Here is a 23,254-nt window from a genome sequence, read left to right as displayed (position 1 = left end):
GGGGGCGGGGAGAAGGGTGGCAATTAGGACCTCTCTAAGTCGGGCCCCAAGCCAGACATTTGTTTAAACGCTTACTGGGAAGGGCTGATCTATACTTTAAACCCACAAGAGGAAGGTGTGGGAGCAGCTTCTGAGAGACGGGGTGGGGCGGAAGAACTCCGGGACTGCCCTCTGGCCCCGCCAGCCCCTGGGTGGCCATGCTCACCCTCTGAGCCACCTCCCCTGCACGCGATGAGGCTGCACGGAGTGCTGGGGCCACGGGCCGCCCCGACCTGGACAGTCTGGGCGAGTCTGTGATCCACCGTCCTTTCTGGGAAACGGCATATACTCGCACATCATGATGTCAACAGGTCCGCAAACTCCACCCACTAAACCCTCCACCAGCCGTGGGAAGCCCCCAGGGAGGACGCAGTGCCCAAACCCTCCTCCTGTTCTGCCCCTCCTCTTCCTCCCTCCTCCCCCTTTCCTTCCAGAAGGTTAACAGAAGAGCTCCTTTGAACCTTTCTGAGGAAGGTGAGAAACTTTCCACCCCTGCATACCAGAGAGCCTGCCAAACGGCAGAGCAGAGACTGATGGCCAGCAAAGTGGGGGAGGGACGCCTGCCGTGAGACCCAACAACGTGACACAGAGCAAGCTCCTCTGGCGGCCCTCTTCCCTGCACCCACCCCTATGCGAGTGGACCAGGCCCTCGATACAGAGAAAACGTCACCCCCAGCCCCACTCGATGGCCACCACTGCCTCCCCACCCCCACCCCAGTGAACAAGCCTGTGTGAAGTGAAAGCACCTCCTCCAACAAGAGACTTGGCTGACCCTAAATATGGGACAAGGGTCATCCTGTAATCTCAGCTGCAAAGATTTGCACCACTAAGGACCGCTTCCCCATTGACACAATAACCGATGTTTGGCTGGCCCTGGGGGACAAAGTGTGCCTGGGATCAGCATCTCTACCTAAAAGGTGCCAAGAGACAGACAATGGTGAACATGGCTCTCGTTCAGGAAGCAGCTTATTTTGCTATTTCTTTCTTAATCTCCACTGCAAACAAAGACAGACTTGTATCTGCAGAACATTCTCAAAGCAACTGGAAAAAATCATCCCTTAACGTAGCTGCTGGAAAAATCAGCTGCAAGAATAGCTGCGGCCTCTCCTCTCGCCATCAAAAGATCTTTGCTGTTTGAAGAATCTTAAAAAAAAAAAAAAAAAGAAAAGCCCAGAAGAGATGCCCTATTTAAAACTAAGGCAGTTTGCTGTGCTGTAAGAATGGCAGAAGCACCAGGAGGAGGACCAGCGGCTCCTTACAAGGGGAAGGAACTTTTGGAAATTCTTAAAATAGGCAAGAGAAATCTGAAGTCGTACTGGAAGGCAGTGATCGCATTAAAAATAATGTCCTTGCTATAAAACTCATAGTAAGGTCCATTTTCTCAGTGTCTACGTAGAAATTTCATGAGCCAACACATATAAGTCAAGGGCGGTTTTTGATTCTTCAGCGTGGGGAGAAGGTGGAAGCCAGGAAGGACTCCTTTCTTACCTTCAGGAAACCACCCGCCCCCGCATTAGTATCTTACTGGTGATGCTCGCAGTGTGGTTCGTTTTGCGGCCCCAATACCTCTCCTCCACTTCTCCTACTGGCTTATCAAGGATGTTCCAGCAAGGTGTCCCAGGGCGCCTGGAGTGCCACATGTTGTCACAGGCAGAGGGCAGCCCCGCGTCTTCAGAGCAGAGCAATCTAAAGGTGTTCCCTGTGCGCCGTCACCCAGGGAGACACCTGGGAGCGCCCCACCACCACCATCACCACCACACACGGTCAGTCCCTTGCAACTTGAGGTGCCACTACCACTCCTGACTCAGCCCCCTTCACCTGCCACCTGGATGATGGCAAACACCTCCACCCAGCTGGCTGTCCAGGTCACATGCCTGACGGCACCACTTCCTGGCCTAACACCTGTCCGTGGCTCCCCACCCACCCCTTGAGGCTCAAGTTCAAGCCTGCAGCTTGGCCTTCAGGACCCTGGGCGCCTGGCCCCACCCGCCCACCTTTCTAGCTTCACTTGGTTCCCTGCCCCGCACGCCCTTCTCACAGGTGCAATACCGTTCAAGGGCGCTGGCTGGAAGGATGAGTAGGAGCTGAAATCCAGCCCACGCTCTCCTCACCAAACCTCGCACCTGTGAGGCCACGTCTACCTGGATGTGCTCCTTTGTCTAACTTACACCAAGGTGTTGTGTGGCCAGCAGTGGTCCCGTCTCCAGGTACCTGCCCCTCGTACAATAACTACACCCACCGCTTCCTGAAACACAGCGGCCTTTGCTCCTCTCTCCCCACCCTGGTGCCCAGCTCTGTCTGGGACACGCAGGCTTCAATAAATCAGGGTCTGCTAACCGACTTTTTGGATGGCAGTGTGGCTATGGGTAAGCGCGAAGAGCGGATATTCACGGAGCTGAGCCCTCAGGGCCTGCCTTCCTGCAGAGGCTCTGGGGAGCCCAAGAGCTATCCCAGCCCCTCACAATTGGGGGAAGGTCCAAGGGGCTGGGCTGGGAGCTAGATGCGTGGTGGCCCTCACGCCCTTGGAGACCAAGCGAATGGAGTTCAAAGTGGCTACTTTTAGGGACAGTGAAAGGACGTGATTTGCTTGGCCCTGGGGATGTACCAACCAAAGGTAAGTGATTCGGTGACGCCTAGCCACACAGGCGGCAGGAGTTCAGAGGGGGTGGGGTCATGAGGGCTGCAGGGGCCCACAGAGAGGGAGAAACACTCCAAGAAACACAGAACCCGGGGAATGCTGCCCAGGACACTGAACCCACACTGTGAGCAGTAGGGAGAAAGGCGCCAAGTGACTGACACACAACCTGATTGGAAAGCCTAAGGTGGAGGGGAGGACGGGCAGACGCCAACCTCATCAAAGGGAACAGAATTTCCAGAGGGCGGGCGGTGGAAATCAAGTCCAACCAGATGATGGAGACTCTGCCTCTCTGTGGTCTGGACCAGGTTGGCCGGGAGGGGCCCAGCTCCTGGAGTCACAGATGCCACACCCAAGTGGCTGGTGACTGATGGAAGGACATCGTGAGGGGTGGCAGGAAGGGAGGACATTCTCTAGCATTTAAATATATCCCAGCTTCAGGGAATGGCTTCTTCTCCAGGTAAATGTGCATAGGTGGGAGGAAGTGCCCTAAGACGGCATCGCCCGAAACTCCAGACACAGACTGCGAAGGCCTCGTGTCTGAAAGGGAGCAAAGTGACCCAGTAAAGGGTAGAGCAGGGGTAGGGGATGTCAGCTGAGCCCCGTTCTGGGGAATGGGAATAAAGAGGGGAGAAGGGGCCTTGGCTTGTTGCTTCTAGATCCACCGACAACAGCCATGGCTCTGAGAACACAGGTAACGTTCCCGAAACGACGCCACGCCACCCTCCTTAGTCCAGCCCCTGCCATGGGCCCCACTCCCAGCACCCTGTCACCAAGAGGAAAGTCCTGACAACCACACCGGCTGAGACTGCGAGGGGGCAGCTTGGACGCGTGGAGCTGGGGAGGGGAGAGGAGGCGTCCACGGCAACCAGTGGCCACGGGGTCACTGGAGGAAGGCCAGCTCCTGAGTGGAGGCAAGAAAGGAGGAGCGGGCAAAGCCAGGCAGACTGCAGAAGGGGCTCCGGGGCTCAGGTTGGGAGGTCCCCGCAAAGGCAGGGGCTCTGGAGCTTCCACTGCGGAGTCACCCAGGCATCTGCATCAGGCCATCGGCCCGTGGAGGGACAGTGCTCTTTGAAACGGCTCCCTCGGTACACTGGCTGTTATCACCACAGAAGCTGCAGGAGAGCCTGGTCAGTTCCTCAGCGTTGGGCGGGGGTGGGGTGCTCCTCCGAGACAGAGCACACTCAGCACGAGGGGAGCCCCTGCTCAAAGGAGCATCTGGGCATTGATTCCACAAGTGTCTATTTCACACTGGCCTTGGGCATGACCGGTCCACGCCGGGAACTAACCGCCCAGAAGGTGGCAGCTGTGCGATCACACAATTACAGCGAGCTCTCTAGCCCTCCTGGTCCAGCAGAACCAAGGGAGGACTTCTTTGCAGCCAAGTCATCAAACGGAGTATTGTTTCAGACCCCCCAATGATGTTGCCCAGTCATTCATCCTGTGGGGCAGGATGGCTAAGTAACATTCAGAAGTTAATTCAAAGTTGCCCTTTAAGTGGACTGAGGGCCCCGTGGTGGACTGAATCCAAAGGTGTGAAATACTACCCAAGGGCACGAGAGCCCACAGAGCAACTCAAGCCTCACCTGGGCTAGTCTCCACTACCCTGAAAACACCATCAGTGGAAACTTGCTGAAGAACCAGTATTTTACAATTCCAAAGTACCGAGTCTCGATAAGGCAGCCAGTCCCCAGGGCATCAGAAGGTTTTGTTTCAGAATGGATCATATCTTAATCTATTTCCCACTTTTAATATATTATGAAGAAACAATTAGGGAGGATTAATTATTCTATTCCTCTTTACCATAAGAAGTGACCTTTACCCTAACAAAAAATATAAGAATTTATCAGGAAGACAGTACTTAGACAAAAGTCTGTCTTCCTTAGTAAGAGACTTGGAACCAGAGGAATGTGGACAAAATGCAGTTGGACCAGCTTTAAAAGAGGGAAAACAATGATAACATCTGCCCCTCAGGTTGACGTGAAGATAAAACGAGATCACGTCTAAGAGACTAGTCCGGACTGCAGAACACACGATACTCGATTCATATGAGATAATTCTGCTACACCTTAAGTACGATGTTTGTTGTTACAGTAAATACTACCAGATGAGCGCGAATCTGCCTTGGCGGAACCAAGCGTAGGCTTTAAGCCTCTGGTTCATAGTGATTAAAGACCGAGTCTCCGGCCAGCTCTGTTAAAAACAACACTGAGTTTGGACGCACACAGGGGAACAGCGACCCCAGGGCCCAGGGTGAGGAGGCCAGCCTTTGTAGAGACACAATGTTTCCATCAGCAGGTTAAGCCGACTTCCCAGTGTGGCTGATGCCATGACCCTGGGTCGCTCTGAGCCGCCTGCAGAGCTGGTCTGGGAACCCAGCAAATCCTCCGGGGGCTGAATGTTCTGGCAGGTGTTCTGAACAGGCCCAACTTGTTGACCAGAAATCCAACCCATCCCAGTGCCAACTAAGAGAGACAGGCACCGACCCCTCTGTTGGACACAGTCTGTAAGACAGTGGCTTCTGAGGTCCCAAGGGCCTCTGCGGGAAAGATTTTTTAAAAGGAGCAGAGAAAAGGGACATTTGCTGGTGTTTTCCCCGCCGATTAGAGCAGACAAGACTCTGAGCTAACTGGGGGAAAGACCATGGAGGACACTCCCTGGAGGGGAAAGGCGGAGGCCAGTGGTCCCCTCCCGCTCCTAGAGGCAGCCGTGCTGACACGAAGCAGCAGAGCTGTCCCAGAGCAGCAAGAGGGCTGGGCTGCCACACTGCTATCTGCCAGAGCAGCTGGGCTCAGCTTCTCTGATAGGGACACGCTCCCTCACCAGCCGGCACAGACCTCTGCCCTGAGGCCCCCGCTGCGTCCTCACCACTCGGCCTGCCCTGACCCCTCCCCCAGGACGCCAGGATGCGGCATCTGTCACCGCGGGGGCCTCCAGGACTTTCCAACTGGTCAGGGCTGGTGGTGAAGTGTTTTAAGGACCCCCTGACAGAGGGGGGGCAATCCCAGAGGGAGTTTATCGACCTGCATCATCTCAGGGGGTGGAGGCCGAGCAGGTAGGCGGGCAGCCTCTCTTCCAAAGCCCAGGGCCCAGCTGCCTCAACCATCGGCCCCCGTTCTTATTCCCATCAGCGTCCGCTGCAAGGTAAACACTAACCCCAAGAGACACTCGGTTTAAACAACTGGGAGTGGCGTTTGCCATCTCTAACTAGAGCAAAAGCGAGGAAGCACAGAGCTCCCCACAGTGCGACTCAGGGTGGAGACTGTGAAAACCACTCACAGCCCAGGGAAGGGCAGCCATTCTGCCTTGGCCCACCCACTCAGCACCGCCCCGCCCATTTGAGGACCGCAGGGTCTCCCCTCCATCAACCTCCAGCGAGGACAACCTCCCCACTTAACCAGGAAAGCCCCCAACGTCTGAGACTCAAACATCACAAACTTAGCTCCCAATTCTTTGTCCTCTTTTTGTATATTGATCAAATAATGCACCACATACCACGAAGTTGTTAGAAATTAAACCAAGAGTGTGCACTTGTACTGCCAATTAAGTCAGAATGGAGAATTAATGATAATGCCTGACAACCCCACCTCCCCGTCTGACACACATGCACATACACACATACTTTCTCCTGTAGAGGAAATCTTTAAGAAGGACATGGCCAGACCTGTAAGAACTCGTTTTTTGTTTGTTTGTTTTTTTTGCGGTACGCGGGCCTCTCACTGTTGTGGCCTCTCCCGTCACGGAGCACAGGCTCCGGACGCGCAGGCTCAGCGGCCATGGCTCACGGGCCCAGCCGCTCCGCGGCATGTGGGATCTTCCCACATGTGGGGTCCCACATGTGGGACCGGGGCACGAACCCGCGTCCCCTGCATCGGCAGGCGAACTCTCAACCACTGCGCCACCAGGGAAGCCCTGTAGGAACTCTTAACTGCCCATTACAATAGCCGGTTTATATAGCTGCCCTGAAGCTATGATTTTAAACCAGGTCTTTAAAGTCCATATCTCTGCTTTTGTTTTTGTTTTTTAATGTGCAGCTACCTGGATTATACACACCTTGTTGAAAATGTAGGAGGAATTTTGTATCTGTACTAGGGTTGGGTGATGACTGAAACACAAAGGGAGACATAATCCTATAAGCCACAGCACACCATACATGTCCCCTAGGAGACAACAGGCCTGTGAAACAGGTAACATGTCCATGGAACAGAAAATGTTCACTTTTCACTAGGCCAATTGGTTACCACAAATAATTTCTTTCCCTGAACAACGCAAACAAGCAGGGTTTTCCCTATTTCGTACAAGAGGAGGGAAGCAGGAGACCAGCTATCTTACTGTGTGCAGGTCCCAACGCCTGCTTCTAAGAGCAAGACAAGTCCTTGATGGAAAATGTACAAAGTAACTGAGCTGGCAAGAAATCAGAAGGAAACACCCAGACCCCTTTCTCTCTGTTACACAGGTATGACACCTTCTGAAGCTCATACTCAAACAGGAAAAGAGAACAAAAGTTACTATATATCCATTATTTTGATCTTATCTGATTAGGTGGTTTTCTGTAACTGCTGGGTTGGATTTTAAAGGAATGCCTGTACAACAGGAAATCAACTCCAGTACAAAAAATAAACTCATGTGGAATTTTTGAAAACTGCCATACGGTAGAATCCGTATCCTAGTTGTTATAATGAAAATAGAACGTCTGCTTCTTAATTTTAAAAAAAGATATATAAATCTCAGTTCTGTTAGCCCACTGTGCCTGATGTTAAAATGGCACGTGAAGTTGGTCATGGAGAAAGTGGCCGCACGGGAGCTGCACACAAAGGGGGAGAGGGGACATGAACCCCCCCCCCAGGGCACATCCGGGTAGCACCTGGGGGAGACTTACCTGGGTGTGCCCGAGGGTTTCCAGTACCGGCAGAAGAGGTACTGTCCATCGGCGTTGACCAGGTGAGGGAGGTCCTGGTACGGAACACTCTGCGGGGTCCGCCTGGGAGAACTTTCCTCCGGCATTCTGAAAGGATCTTCAGGTCCTGGGAAGGAAGAAGGACACATTCCAAAGTCAGGGATATGGCAAAACACATAGAGATCAGGAGGGAAACCTTGTTCAGAGTCAGTAACAATTTTTTAAAGCAGGTTAAAAACAAAAAACCTCCATTTCAAAGATTTAAAAAATACATATATATTCCTTAAGACTGAAAAATCCCATTCGTTAAGAAAAATGCTCACTTTATTTTTTAAGTGCCTCATTACAGCTTTTTCCCCCTTCCCATCTGTGTTTATTTTAAATCATTTCAGGAAACTTCATCTTAAAGACTACTTTAGCTGTAATCAAGTGGAAATTATAGTCAGCTCTATGGGTATAAAGACCCAGCTGCAAAAGACCCATCTATCTTAAAATCCCCCAGGAAGTTTCCAAGGGGCACGATAATGAGGTGGGTGATATTGCGATTAACTCCTCCTGTCTGAAATTCCAAGGATGCCGTGACAAACCTGTTTCCATCACGTCCTGGCTTTTGCGGTCCACAACCCCACAGCCTTGACAGTTAGAGCCAGGCAAACACGGGCTGTTCCCTCATCTCGGCGGTCACAGGTTCCCACCTCGAGCCCTGGCTCACATATGCCGCCTGGGCTTGAAGGGTGCGGCGCCCTCTCAGCCCTCCGAGGCCGCCCTCCCTCCGCGGGGCGGGCAGCGGGCGCCTGCGAGCCTCCACTACTAGTTCACCATCACTTTTCCTAAACAAACCACTGAGGCGGCGTGAAAGGGGGCCGGGAGCCCGGCGCCCACTGCCCGGGAAGCCAGGGAACCAGCTCCGCGCTCCCAGGCCCCCCGCACACGCACACATGCGGGTCCCCGAGGAAAGTCACCCGGGCTCCCGACAAACTTTGTTCCCCTCCTGTCTCCACCAGCGCAGGCAGCACAGCCCCGCGCTGTCTCTGGAGGTGCTGCCAGCTGCTCTGCTCGCGGACAGGCACGGGGACACGGAGTTGACGGGTCCAAGTTGGTTCGGGGCTGCTGCTGGGGAGCGGGGCGCGCGCGCACCAATGCACACACAGACACGCGCGCACACGCGTGCAGGGGCGCGGGAGCCCACGCCGAGCCCGGACGCGGGAACGCGGGGACCCGGGGCTGCCCGACCCGGGGACGGCGCGGCAGCCGGGGGCGGGTACGGGAGGCAGTTACCGGGGCCACGAGCGCCGCTGTCGCGTCCCCGAGCGCGGTCCTCGTCTGTGGCGGGCCAGGGCCGGAGAGCTGCGCGCTGCCGGCTCCGCAGAGACAGGGCGCGGCGTCCGCGCCGCCACTTATCCCGGCTCTCGGCGGGGGCGGCCGGAGGGGGTGGGAACGCGAGAGGCGGCGCCGGGCCCACGTGTGCGGCTGGCGGACCCGCCACGCGCTCCTCCCCGCCGGCCGCGCCCCGGGGTGGCCGCGCCGGGGACTGTCACTCCCCGAACGGGGTCGGCTCTCGGGAGCCTCCGAGCGGGAGGACACGCCACACCCACGCGCGCACACACCACGCGCGCACACCCACCCGCACAGAGACACATGCAGGGACACACATGCACACAGACCTCCCCACAGATACACACACGTGGGCACCACGCATGCAAACAACAAACTGCACGGACACACACTCAATACACAAAGACAGACACACGCGATCCACAGAGACACACAAACCCACATAACACATAAAAAGGAACAGAGAGGCACTCAGACACAGACACCCCATGCAGACAGAGAGACACACACATCACACACACACACCACACAGTCAGACACACACACAAAAAGCTGGGGGTTTGAGGGAGGATGTGCACAATCCCCAAGAGGTAGGGTAGAGGCAGACAAGTGCAGGCCTTGCCCCAGAAACCCTCCCTGGGCTCCTAACAAAACCCCTGGGAACAGGGAATTCTGAACAGCTTCCAGTGCAGCTGGCAGTGTAGCTGGGGCACAGGGACAGCACTGGATCGCAGTCTAGACCACCTGGGCTCCACATTAGCACCTCCAATTTGCCTGTGAGGCTTCGTCTCCTCACCTGCAACCCACGACTGACAGTATCTCTGTCCCTGAGTGACAGGTGCCCCTGCTCACACTGACCTCGGAAGGCCTTTGCGTCCTTCCTTCTTTCACAAACAACTTTACACCATAGCAGTGTGGAAAAGAACCACTGTCCTCCAGAAACTCCCATCTCAGGGTCACACGTCTTGAGGGGGGGACCCAGGCTGCTTAAGGCCTGTGCTCCAAATTAAGAAATACAACGAGAGAAGCCGTTGAGAAGCTGCTTGGGTGTAAGCGCTGCGGAGAGGGGTGGCTAAGTGACAGGACCCAGGCACGCCAAGTCTGGAGCAGCCATCTCAGAGCAGAGAGCCCGGAGGCGGAGGCTGTCACACTGCAAGCACCTGGATTAGAATTTATTCAAGAAGTGGCCATTGGGGTCCAATGGACATTGTGGGGGACCCAAAGCCCACCAAGTCCCCTGTATGCAGTTGTTTCACATTTTCCCAGCTCCAGCATCTCATGATTTTGAATACACACTGTGAAAGTTTGGGGGACAGTTTTCAGCAGAACCCCAGTGGAAGTGATGGTTAAGAGCTTGAAGAGTCTCTCCTAGTTTGGTTACCAACGTAAACGAGAGCACGGGGGTTGGTCAGCACCCACACTGGGAGTTAAGAGAGTGGGATTGTGCTGTTCCGTATCTGGCTTTTTTTTTTAATTAAACTTTTTATTTTGAGAAAATTGTAGGCTCGATTATTCAATGATATAAATGTAGATTCAATTCAGAAATAATACAGAGAGATACTGTGTACCCTTTAATCCAGAGATAACATCTTGCAAAACTACAGGGCCATGTCACAACTGGGATATGGATGTTGACATAACCTTCCAACCCCACAAAGATCCCTCATGTTGCCCTCTTTTAGTCACACCCTCTGCTCTCCCATCCCCACTCTCCCCACACCCCCTGGTAACCACTAAGATGTTCTCCATCTCTAAACTTTTATAATTTAAGAAGTTTTATAAATTGAATTGCACAGTGTGTAGCCTTTTAGGATTCGCTTGGTATGGACGTGCCACATGGTTTAACCAGTTCACCAGGTGAAGGACATCTGGATTGTTTTCAGTGTCTGGCTACTACGAATAAAACTTCTGTAAACATTCATCTGCAGGTTTTGCATGTCTCTGGGATAAATGCCCTGGAGTACAATTGCTGGGCCCTATGAAAACTGCATGTTTAGTTTTTTAAGAGATTGCCAAAACGTATTTCAGAGTGGTTGTCCCATTTCATATTCCCACCAGAAATGTATGAGAGTTCCAGTTTCTCATCAACCTTGTCCGCATTTACCGTTCAGTTTCTTTGTTTTTGTTTTGCCATTCTGTTAGATATATAGTGGTATCTCACTGCGATTTTAATTTTCATTTGTCTAATGGCTCATGTTGAGTATCATTTATGTACTTATTTGCCATCTGTATATCTAATTTACTGGATGCCTCTTCATGGCTTTTGACCATTTTCTAATTGGATTTTTTTTTAGTTTCTATTTGTTTTAGTTTTTACTGTTGAGTCCTGAGAGTTCTATATTTTAGATATTAATCATTTGTTGGATATGATTTGCAAATATTTTTTCCCATTCCTAGCTTGTCTTTTCATCTTGTTAATATGGTCTTTTGCAAAGCAGAAGTTTTTAATTTTTATGATACAATTTATCAATTTTTCACCTTACAGAGTTTGCTTTTGGTGTCAAGTCTAAAAACCCTTTACCTCGTACTGCATCTGAAGATTTTCTCCTACGCTTTTCTCTTTATGTTTTACATTTCAGCCTCTGATCTAGTCTAAGTTAACTGTTGTATAAGGTGTGAGACTTAGATCAGTTTTGTTTTTTGTGTTTTTTGTCTGTTGATGTCCAATTGCTCCAGTTGGCTGAAAAGGCTTCCCCGGCCCCCCCACTGAACTGTTTCGCAACTTTGTCAAAAACCACTCTGCCCAACTTGTTAGATCTGTTTCTGGATTCTCCATTCTGTTTTGATCTATGTGTCTATTTCTTCATCAGGACCTCACTGTCTTCATTATTGCAGCAATCTAAGAAATCTTAAAATTGGATAAACTGGTTCCTCCCACTTTATGCTTATTTTATACATTTTTTAGCTATTCTAGTTCCTTCACCTTTCAATATAAATTTTAGAATAATCTCGTCTATATCTATAAAAAGTCTTGGTAGGATTTTGATAGGAATTGTGTTAAACATGCACATCAATTATGCTGATGACATTGTTACTATGTTGATTCTTCTTGGTATGTCACTCCATTTATTCAGGTCTTCTTTGAGTTCCCTCGGTGTCGTATAGTTTTTAGTATACACGTTTTATACATCTTTTGTCACATTTACACCTTTCTTTTTTCAAATAATTGTAACCGTCATGTATTTTTAATCTCGGTTTCCATGTATTCACTTCCAGTGCATGGAAAGACAACTGATTTTTGCAGGTTCATCTTGTATCCTCTGACCTTGCTGAACTCACTTAGTAGGAGGGTGTTTGTTGTTGTTGTTTGTTTTTGTAGCTTCCTTGGGATTTTCCACACAGACTATCATCATATTTGGAGTTTCTTGTAGGCAACATATAGTTGGTTCATTTAAAAAAAATTAATTCTGCCAACCTCTGTCTTTTAATTGGTATACTTAGAACATTTACTGTAACGATTGTTAAGTTAGGGCTTAAGTCCACCATTTTATTTGTTTTCTGTTATTTCTCTTTTTCCTTTTTCTGTTTTATTTTTCTTGCCTTCCTGTGGGTTACTGGAACAGGATCGTTTTATAATTCTATACATTTTTATTTATCTGTACTGTGTTTGAGTGTATTTCTTTGTATAGACTTTTAGTGGTTGCTCTAGTACTGCAAATATATAGAGAGAGCATATATTGCATGTATATTACATATATATACATATACGTACACATATATCATGTTCACTGATATCATTTTACCAGTTCTAGTGAACTATAAAAACCTAACATCTCCTTATGTCCCTTCACTCTCCCCCATTTATACTACATTTGTCAAATAGTTCCTCTATGTACTCTGAGAAACAGATCAGACTGTGTTATAAGTTTTGCTTTGACCATCAGATATAATTTAGAAAACTCGAGAGGAAAAGTAAAACCTATTTAATTTCCATGTATTTTTGCTCACCATGTTCTTTTTTTCCTTCCTGGTATTCCAAGGATCAATTTATCATTTTCTTTCTGTTTAGAGAACTTACTTTAGCCATTTTTTGAGGATAGGTCTGCTGGAAAAAAATTCTCTTTATTTTCCTTCATTTGAGAATGTCTTGATTTCCCCTTCATTCCTGAAGGATATGTTTGCTGGATATAGGATTCTGGTGAATAGTTCTTTTCTTTCAGGACTTGAAACAGGTTTTGCCACTCTCTTATGGCCTCATGGAATCTGAACAGATATCCACTGTCATTCAAATTGTTCTTCTCTTACAGGCAACATGTCATTTCTCTCTTGCTGCTTTCAAGATTTTTCTTTGACTTCAGTCCTCAGAAGTTTGATGATGGTGTGTCTTAACGTGGATTCCTTAGAGTATATACCATCTGAGGTTTGTTCACCTTCTTGGATTCATAGCTTTATGTCTCTTGCCAAATCTAGGACATTTTCAGCCATTATTTCTTCTGTTCCTTTTTCAGCCCCGCCATCTTTTCTCCTCTCTCTTTGGGACTCTGATGATACAAATGTTAGATCTTTCATTATATTTCCATAGGTCCCTGAGGGTCTGCTCACTTTTTTCCAGTCTGTTTCCTCTCTGTTGTCCAGAGTGGGTAATTTCTAGTGTCCTATCCTCCAGTTCACTAATTCTTTCCTCTGTCACCTCCATTCTGCCTTTGAACCCATCTCTTGGGGTTTTTATTTCAGGTGGTGCATGTATGTGCCCATCTGCCAGCCCCTCTGCCATGCCCACCTCCCAAAACTCCAATCCTAAGGTTTCTGGTCTATTTTACTGGGATGGAACATAAAGGAGGGGGAGTAGGTGTTGATGGTGGGGTGAGATGTAATTCTAGACATTTTGAGTTCTCTGGGACATCCAAGGAGAGGCCTGATGGGCAGGTGCAGAATGAGACTCAGACATTTGGAAATAATTGGTAATTGAGGTCATGAGAATGGAGTAACTTGTCCAAGAAATGTGGAGGAGGGGGAGGAGGGGGAGGGGAAGGAAAAGGGGGGAGGGGAGGGGGAGGGGAGTTTGCAAAGGTGATGGAGACAGAGGAAGATGGTCTGGAGGGTGCGATCTCAGAATCCAAAGGTACAGCATATGGTAAGAAAAAAGGACCAAAAGAGTCTAATACTACCGTCCAGAAATCAATCAAGAGGACTGAGATGTGCACAATAGATCTGATGACAGGGAGGTCACATGTGGCCTTGGAGATAACCCAAGTTCATGGTTCATCAGGGCAGAAGACAGCCCGAACTGCATTATGAAGTGAGTGAGAGGGAGCGAGGCAGCGAGTGGAGACGACCGTCTCAGGATATTTTCTGTGAAGAAGGGGCAGAAGAGCACAGTGGTGAAGTCGATGGGTTTGGGGGCCGGACGGGGCCAGACAGCCTGGATGCAGAGCCCGGCTGTGCTGGCTTCAGCGACATGACCTTGGGCGGGTGGCTTGCCCTCTTTGCGCCTCCACAAAGTGAGGGTGATCACGATCACTTTCTAGTTCACAGGGCTGAACAGAAGAGCGCAGGTCAAGTACTTAGCACAGCGCCCGGAACAAGAAAACCTCACGATTTCTAAGTTAAGGTAACATATGTGCGTGTGTGAAAAATGCCAGCGAGGACCAAAAAGTAATCAGCGAATGGTGAGTCTCCTTCCCACTCCTGTCCCCAGGGGTAACCGCCCTGCAGGTGCTCGAGTGACCTTCCAGACCCACTCTGAGGTCTGAGGAGAGTGGGAAATGCCGGAAACATCTATGAGGAAGAAGGGAGGAACTAAGATGCAAGGGCACCAAACGCCAGTGAGAGTAACTGAATTTCTAGTGGCTCCTTAAAGAGGCAGAACCAGCTGCTGGGCGTGGGCGGTGAGGACAGGGCCCGTGAAACTGCTGCTCAGCAGGTGTCGAGGTTTGTTGCATCAACAGCCCCTGTGAAGGGCCACTCACTCCCCACGCCATCTGCATTTGTGACTGTGCAGCTCTTCCCATGGAGAGATGGAGTCCAGACCCCCTGCCTTGAATCTGGACTGGCTCCACGACTTGCTCTGGCCAATAGGATGTGGTGGGAATGATGCCGTGCTCATTCGAAGCCTGTTCCAAGCCACTGCAAGAGGCCTGCCATGCTCCCTCTCCCTTCCCTCTGCTGTGTCAACCCGCCTGGGCAGCTCGACGCAGCCACTATCAAGGCGCAGGGAGAGTGAACGCGCGGAGAAAACAGACGCTCCGCAGCTCACAAGCAGCCTGTCCAGAAGCAGCTGTGCCCTGCTCACCTGCTGCTGCCCACAGTGCCTGAGGGAGCCTGGCCGGGACCAACATCCACCGCCACCGGCTGAGTCCAGCCCCCAGAATCATAAGCTGAATAGATGGTGGCTGTTTGAAGCCCTAAGTCCTGGGGTGACTCGTGACACAGCAGGTCCCCCATTACATGTGCCTTCTTCCACACTCACAGGTTCCTTTCTCCGGCATCACTGCGGGACCTGGGAGGTGGGATTCAACAGTTCCAAGTGTAAACGTTTTTTAAAATCACTGAAAACTTGGATGGAGGAAGGAAAAGGGAACACTGTAGTGTATACACGATCTACAAAAAGGATTTACAGATGACAACGAACAGGTTAATAGGAAGTACCCAAAGCTGTAACTAAAAAGGTCATTAAAAAAAATCCTAGGGCTGCTATGACAGAGTATATTCATTCTGTTGTTCTGTCTTATTGAAATGTGTTTAAAAATTTCCTAACATCATTTCTGCCTTGGCCCCCCTTCTTTACTTTTCCCATCAAGTCTTAAGTTCCTTCTTCATCAATTCTTCCTGCATAGGAGACTTGGGGCCACTAACGGCCATGGTTGAGAAAGGGCTGCTGGGTGTTAAATGCACGTGGAAGTCCTAAGACGCGTGTGGGTGCAGAGAAACTCCTGAGGTGACTCCGCCTCCACGGACTCTTGCCGAGGACACGCTGTCAGCGTCACTGAGGGTGGCTACACCGGCAGGGCGGCACGGCGCTCAAGGCACATCCCTGGCTTTCCCTGACCACTGAGAGTTGTGCAGGAAAGACAAAACAGTGGAATTTTAATCCTTTCAGTGTGGTTCCCACAGCAGTTACATCCACTGGAATCAAAACAGGGGGTTCAATTAAAAGGGGGAATTTGACAGCTGAGGAAACTGCACTGCCTTTCCTTGGCCACGGCCCACATGTTGGGAGGCAGAAGCAGCCCCTGAACCCCATCTGTCCGCACCCCATGTCCTTTCCTCTCCTACAGACTGCCATGTGGGCCGAGGTTTCTGGGGAGGATGGATGCAGGTGCTCACAGGCAGGGGTTGAGTGCCACTCAGCTGCATCATGGGAAAATCCCCTTCAGTGCCTGCATCTTTCTGAGGAAAACTCTTCGTTAGGTTTTTATGCATCCGTAAAGGCTCACTCATCTCCCTTTCTGATAAAGGCAACCACGCGTCCCTAGAAGTTAACCACTTGGCTTTGTCTTCATTCATTTATTTGTAGGGTTACCTTAAATTTGTGGCAAGAGTTCATTTTCTATTAAAAGAAACCTTTAAAATAAATGAAGTTTAACACCAGTTAATGTAAAGAAAGACAGTGAAGTAAATACAGAGCACGTGGTCCACAGACACGGCGAAGCTACAATGTCAGTGGTGTGGCCGTGAGTGAGTCAGGGACGCCCAGGGAGGAGCCCCGGGGTGGAGGCGCTCTGCCTCTACCTGCCGACAGCGCGTCCTGGTTCAGGCTCCTTCCACGCCAGCCCGAGACCTTGCTGCTAGGCTTCAGCCTCCTGTGGGTCAGAATAACGGTCGGCACAGAGGGTCTCCAAGGTCATTCTCAGAAAGTCATCTGAGGAGGGCTATTTTTGCTATATATTTAAGCACCAGGGCCAGGCCTACTGGGAAAGGCCATTAAGTCCAATCAGATCCACAAAGATGAAAACGCAGGTTCCCACCCACATGCCACCCCTTTTAAATGCGTTTGGCAAGTCCACAATGTCAGCAATTAGTAACCGGGCCCAATCACTGTAATGAGATTTGCACTCAGCAGTAAAGGAGAAACGCTTCCACTGACTAATCTGGTTAATGGAGCAGTTAAAGTTATACACACCGAAAAATATTCCGTCAGGGTCACTCTAAGTACAAGTAAAACGGACTCCGCTAGCAAGTAACAGTGGTGGGTAACACACATCTATTTTTATTCTTAAAATGTCTTTTCAACTTCACTGGAAATAGATGCCACTCCCCTAGTGCTGAAGGTTGGCCTCTGAAGGCAAATGAGGTTGTGGTTACGTTCAGGCAGGGAAAGTCCAGTGACGGCTGAGTAACTGCAGACGGCGCTGCAGATGTATGGACATTTCCAGACACTCGAGGCAATTTGGGGGGAGGCACGGTGCACAGGTATGGACATTTCCAGACACTCGAGGCAGTTTGGGGGGAGGCACGGTGCACAGCATCTCTAAACAACAGCATATTTTCTCGTCTGTTTTCATCTGGCTGATTTTGGTCAGAGAGGCTTGTTATGGGCATAGACCCTGGGGTCTTAATCAGCCCTTGGACTTTCAGGCTCTGTGCCCTTGAGCAAGTTACTTAGCCTCTCTGTGCCTCAGTGCCCTCATCAGTAGAAGGAATGCGGTAATGGTACTTGCTTCACAGAATGGCTGTGAGGGCTAAAGGAACTGACACATTAAAATGCTGACAACAACGCTGGGCATACAGTAAACGCTTTACGTGTGAGCTATATTCTTTTATTATTATTATTATTATTTGTAACACAGCATCAACACTCCCCTCCAAATTGCCTTTGTAAATACCACACGCCTGAGAACCTGTGTCTCAGGAAATCGTGTGACCATATACAATGTTAAATGTGCACTTCCCTGTACGTCAAGCAAAATTGGTGAGCTTGAGGAAGGATTTTACATCTGAAAGCTGTCCTAGACATCATCCATTCTAAAGCCACCATTTTGTAGATGAAACAACTGAAACCAGAGGGGTGAGGTGACTTGCCCAAGGTTGCACAGCAGGTTGGCGGTCAAGCACAGAGCAAGGGCCCAGGCTGCTCCTTTTGCATCTCGGGTACAGTTTACATCATCTGCCCCCACCCCCAGTGGATTCCTAGTGCTTCAGGTGTGAAAAGCAATTGGAAACCAGGGATTATCATGCTTGGGGTCCCTCACCCACATGAGGCCACAGGCAGTGTCAGACCTTCCCCCGCTCGTTTCCTTCAAATCCACAAGAGGTCTCTGTGGACATTTGTTTTCTCTAATTTGTTTTTTGACCACCAAGCAACACTTTCTCTTTTCCAACAACAGTTATATTTCCTTTTAAGGAATTCTCCACCACTGTGTAAATTCTTGGGGCCACTGTCAATCAAAGTGTGTGCCTCCCTCCAGACGGGTTGGCCCAGGGCCCAAGGAAGGCCACTGGAGGCTCCCAGACCCTTGCACAGATTGACATGGGATGGAAGGTACAGGCAGAGCTCACTCACACCTATGCTTTCTGGGCATGGTAGCTGGGGGGTGGGGAGGAGTTGGTTCCTGCTGCAGGATGCCTGGTGCACGTCGTGGGCCCTGATCTGTGGTTTCCAAGCTTCCAGGCTCTGGTGCATCCTGTGAGTGGGTCCAACAGGGCTCCGATAAAGGCCCTTTTGGCTTAAGTCAGCCAGATTTGATTTCTGTTGCTTGCAATCAAAGACCTGTTTTTTTTTCCCTATTTATTTATTTATTTATGGCTGCATTGGGTCTTTGTTGCTGAGCGCAGGCTTTCTCTAGTTGCGGCGAGCGGGGGCTACTCTTCGTTGCGGTGTGCGGGCTTCTCACTGAGGTGGCTTCTCTTGCTGTGGAGCATGGGCTCTAGGCGTGCAGGCTTCAGTAGTTGTGGCACATGGGCCCTGCAGTAGAAGCACAGAGCCCTAACCACTGGACAGCCAGGGAAGTCCCTGGCCCCAGCTTCTAATACCATCACGTTGGGAGATAGACTGCAACATACAAATTTGGGCGTGGTGGTGGTGTGGGGGACACAAACATTTAGTCTGTGGCACCAAACAATCTCCAAAACACAGATACAGACATATTCCTAGGATTCCTGTCCCTTAATAAGATTGTCTAATGGCAAATGGAGATAGCCAACTCTGCATTTAGTTGAATTTTATTCACTTATTTTTTTGAAGGACTAAAATGCAGATCCTAGGGAATTCCCTGGCGGTCCAGTGGTTAGGACTCCGCACTTTCACTGCCGAGGGCGTGGGTTCAATCCCTGGTCAGGGAACTAAGATCCCGCAAGTTGTGTGGTTCGGCCAATAAAATAAAATAAAATGCAGAGCCTAGAAGACTAGCCCCTTCACCTGCAGGAGACTCTGTGGAGACGCCATGCAAATAACCTTGTGTTTCTCCTGAGTCCCCAGGACCTCATCACCCAGGGGATGGAAATTAAGTCACGTATAGGGATGGTAATACCTGATGACACCCACTACTTAGGCTCCGGGTTGATATTTTGTGTCTACAGGCCTATGTAACACTCACCACAACCTTAGGAAGGAGGAGCTCTTATCATTAGCCCCATTTTACAGATGAGCAGCCTCAGTAGTTGTGGCACACGGGCTTAGTTGATCCGCGGAAAATGGGGTCTTCCCAGACCAGGGCTCCAACCCGTGTCCCCTGCATTGGCAGGCGGATTCTTAACCACTGCACCACCAGGGAAGTCCCCCACGTAATATTTTTAAATTTTTAGTAGAATTCCTGTTTTTACTCATTGTGTATCTGAAATTCAAATGGAACTGTTTTGCATCCTGTATTTTTAATTGCTGAATCTGGCAACCCTAGTCTACCAGGATCCAGTTGTTAACCTCTCAACATCTAAAAGGGCTTGAAGCTTTTAAAACAAAGGGATTCATTAAGAAGAACCAAAAGAGCAGAATGAGTGGCTTCAATTAAGGGACACTGAGTACAATTAATTATATTTTCAACCCTGATATGAATGTAGTTGAATCACCAATTTCTCTCCACAATAGAGCAAGAACTAGAGGTGGCAGAGGGTTTAGTAAATAGCACTGGAAAATAAAGCTGAATTTCTACCTAATACCACACGAGCTATAGACCCAACAGTGAGAGACAGACTTTAAAAGAAAATACCAGAGAATGTCTTTGTTACCCTAGGTGTAGGGAAGGCATCTTAAAGCAAATTTTAAAAATACAAACCATAAGACCAAAAAAAAGAATTTGATTACATCAAAATTAAGGACTTCCTTTCGACAAAGGACACCAAGGACAAGGTGGAGATATTTACCAAAGACAAATTAGGGATTAATCTATAAAAGGCACAAGGAACTCTTGAAAATCAACAACAAAAGTCAACTGGCCTAAGAGGGAAAAAGTGGGCAGAGAATATAAACAGGGGATTTACAGAAACAGAATACCAAAAAGCTAACAAGTGTATCAAAGAGATGCTCAAAATCATCAGTAATCAGAGAAATGCACAACTAAATAACATCGACACATCACTCTGTACAAGCCTGTGTCAGCCTGGCAACGAGAGAAGGCTGGGCTCAGGAAGGGGCTGCAGGAGAGCTGCACCCGGCTGGTGGGAGTGGACAGCCTCGCACCCCCGGCCGGCACCTCCCAGTCCCATTCTCACACAGCTCCAGAGGGGGCAGCACAACCCTTTGTGGGCAGCCGTCCATGCTCCCTGAGCGCCGTTGCTGGGGCAGTGGACCAATCACAGAAGGTTATGCAGAATTCAAAGCAATGGCCAGACACACCCAAAGTAACAGAAGCGCCTGCAGAGCACTTAGTAAACAAAGTGAAAAACAGAAATCTATAACCCACTTCCATTTATATGTACTTAAAAACACAGGCACCCCAAACATAGTTTGCAATCATGAGCTACATATTCAGAATAGAAAAGTTGTATTTGCTTGGAAGGAGAATTGGGAGAGAGATGCAGAGATACAGAAAATGATAAATGAGAGAAAGAAGTAATAAAAATAATAAACAAAGAGCAAACAATAAAATAATAAGCAAAGAAGAAAAATGTAAATAAAATGCAAGAAGAAACAACCAGGCGTGGTAAGTAGCATGAAATGGGGGGTACTCTCGGCCCAGTCCTCTGCACCTGAAGTTCAAACACAAACCTGTAAATAAATAAGTAACCATGGGGGTCTACAGTCACTGTCATCGTCCCCTTTGGGGCTCACTCCGAGGTACCCACTTCTCCGACCCTCGGGAGCCCTGGCCTCCCGGCTGCTGCTCAGTTCTGCCCAGCCTCTGGGCCTCCTGCCCTTTTCATGCAAACTGTCTCTGCATCTTGCATGTGGATGCCCCGATTCCCACTGCTGAGAGGTAGTTCTTCCCTCCTTCTCCTGGGGAAATGCAATCACTCACGCAGCGGGTGAACCCATTACTCAGCCCAGCCCCACTCTCTCTGACTCGTGGATCTGAGCTCCTCACATTCTGGGTCTTAATCAGTGGGTTCTGACCAAGGGAGCAGAGTGCCACCTGAACTCCCCTCCTTTCCTGACATTCTCTGCAACCTCGGACAGGGGAGGGAGCCTCAGCATCTCTACTTGAAAATGTTCCTTAGGTGGCTCTTTAGGTTGAAAAATGCTGATTTTTTTTAACGAAACAAAACAAAACTCTAAGACAGGCTCTAAAATTAGCACATAGACAGTTTAATTGTTTAGCCATAGAAGACTTGGTGAGATGGTATCTGTTTTGTTCATGTATTTCTAATTATGAACCAATAATGTGGAATAGAACTAATTTTATTATAACCACTAGCCTGCAATAAAGCAAATGCACAAAAGATAAAATTAGCACACAGAAATCAACAGCCTTAAATATATATCTCAGAGGACATTAGGAAGATAAAATCCCTTTTATAATAACAACAAAGAAGATAAGATATTTAGGAATAAACTTAATAAGAAACATGCAAAACCTACATTAAACACCATCGAAAGACACGGTAAATAGATGTGAACAAATGAAAAGACATTCCTTGTTCTTAGAATGGCATCATCGTAAAATTAAGTTTTCCTTAAATTAATTTATGAAGTTCAAACAATCCCAACAAAAATAGCAACAAGCTTCTTTGTGAAGTTAGACAATTGATACGAAAGCTCTTAACCTTAAAAATGCAAGAATCAAATTTAATGCCTGATAGGCAAGAACGGCTGACAGGCAAGAACGCCTGACCAGACGCTGAAGCAAGCTTTTCAGACAGTGTGGTATCGGCGCACAAATGACTGAAGGATCCGTGGAAAAGAACAGAAAGTCCAAAAATAGAGCCAGGCACATGTAGGAATTTGGCATTTGATAAAGGTGGCGTCTCAAGTCATTGGGGCAAAGAAGGACTTTTTAACAAAGAAACTGATTAGTTGTTTGAAAGAAGATACCAGATCTGCAGCTCACGCCACACATAAGAACAAATTACAAAGGGGTCAGAGATCTAGATGTAAAAAAAAGTAACCACCAGAAAGCCAGGACTCTCATGTCCCTCCTGACTCTCAGATGCTGGGATTTCAACGCTTTGGCAAAGTAACTGAAAAGGCAGAGTGTCCCTCTGAAAACAAGTATTGGGTTTGCAAAAAAAATTCGTTCGGTTTTAAGTAAAAATAAAAGATTTTTCATTTTCACCAAGAACTGTATTGAACACCGTATTCACTAATCGACGAACCTTTTGGCCGAGCCAATACACTTGTTTCAGTTTTCAGGCCACCTGGCTCACCCACTGTGCAGCTGTGATGCACAGGACGTTTTATACCCACATTTGTGCAAAGACTGCCAGCTCACGGCAACCACCAGACATTTCCCAGACACCCTTGCACCTGAAGCGACCACGAGGATCAAGTTCAAAAATGCTGAAAACAACGTGTGGTTCTCTCTCTAAGTTAAAACTCTCCTGAGCTGATTTAGAGATTAACCCAGAACAGTCGGCGGCATCACTGCAGCCCCTACCTGGCGCAGTGGTGAAGGAGCACCGCTAGGTCAGATCAGGGACAGGGCAGCCTGGGTCGGAAGGGAGCCACCGGTCAGGCAAAGCTATTACAGGGGTGGTAACATTTAGAGTTTCTTTTTTGAGGTCAAAAGAAGTTGTTTTCACATCGCCAGCAGCCCCCCACCTGTTGTAACAGGAACCCAGATGGGGGAGCGCGTAGCCCAGTTAAGATCTTAAATCACTTCCCGAGAGTGACAAGCATGACTTGGCGGCCTCCTGAGCACGGGTCAGAACCTGCTCAGCAGAGGAAGTGACAACAGCACCCTAGCCTCCCAACCCCAGAGGGCAGCGGGCAAGCTCAGAGCTTCTGGGGCTGGTGCGGAAGGGGCTGCAAGGGAAGGGGCTGGGAAAGGGAGAACACATCTGTAAATACTGAGGGGTCCACAGGGAGAGCGGAAGGG

General features: G+C 49.2%; 1 protein-coding gene across 2 annotated transcripts in view; it reads right to left on the bottom strand.

The window, feature by feature from the left end:
- MGLL (monoglyceride lipase) overlaps positions 1 to 9,003 on the bottom strand; it is a 104,033-nt gene extending 95,030 nt beyond the window's left edge. Inside the window, exons 1-2 of one of the 2 annotated variants that reach the window (XM_022562571.3) lie at positions 8,850 to 9,003; positions 7,554 to 7,698 (exon numbers count right to left, since the gene is read on the bottom strand). In XM_022562571.3, coding sequence (XP_022418279.1) covers positions 7,554 to 7,678 — 125 coding nt within the window. In that variant the 5' untranslated portion in view covers positions 7,679 to 7,698; positions 8,850 to 9,003. Of the gene's footprint in view, positions 1 to 7,553; positions 7,699 to 8,158; positions 8,277 to 8,849 lie in introns of those variants that run through there. The other variant, XM_022562568.3, reaches the window with a different exon arrangement.
- Between the last annotated feature and the right edge of the window lie 14,251 nt (positions 9,004 to 23,254).

The sequence above is a fragment of the Delphinapterus leucas genome, chromosome 10, assembly GCF_059928025.1.
Source record: "Delphinapterus leucas isolate spDelLeu-1000000601 "Yukka" chromosome 10, BTC_Dleu_Yukka2, whole genome shotgun sequence".
In the NCBI taxonomy this organism is placed as follows: Eukaryota; Metazoa; Chordata; class Mammalia; order Artiodactyla; family Monodontidae; genus Delphinapterus; species Delphinapterus leucas.
This window is presented reverse-complemented; position numbering and strand designations above follow the sequence as displayed.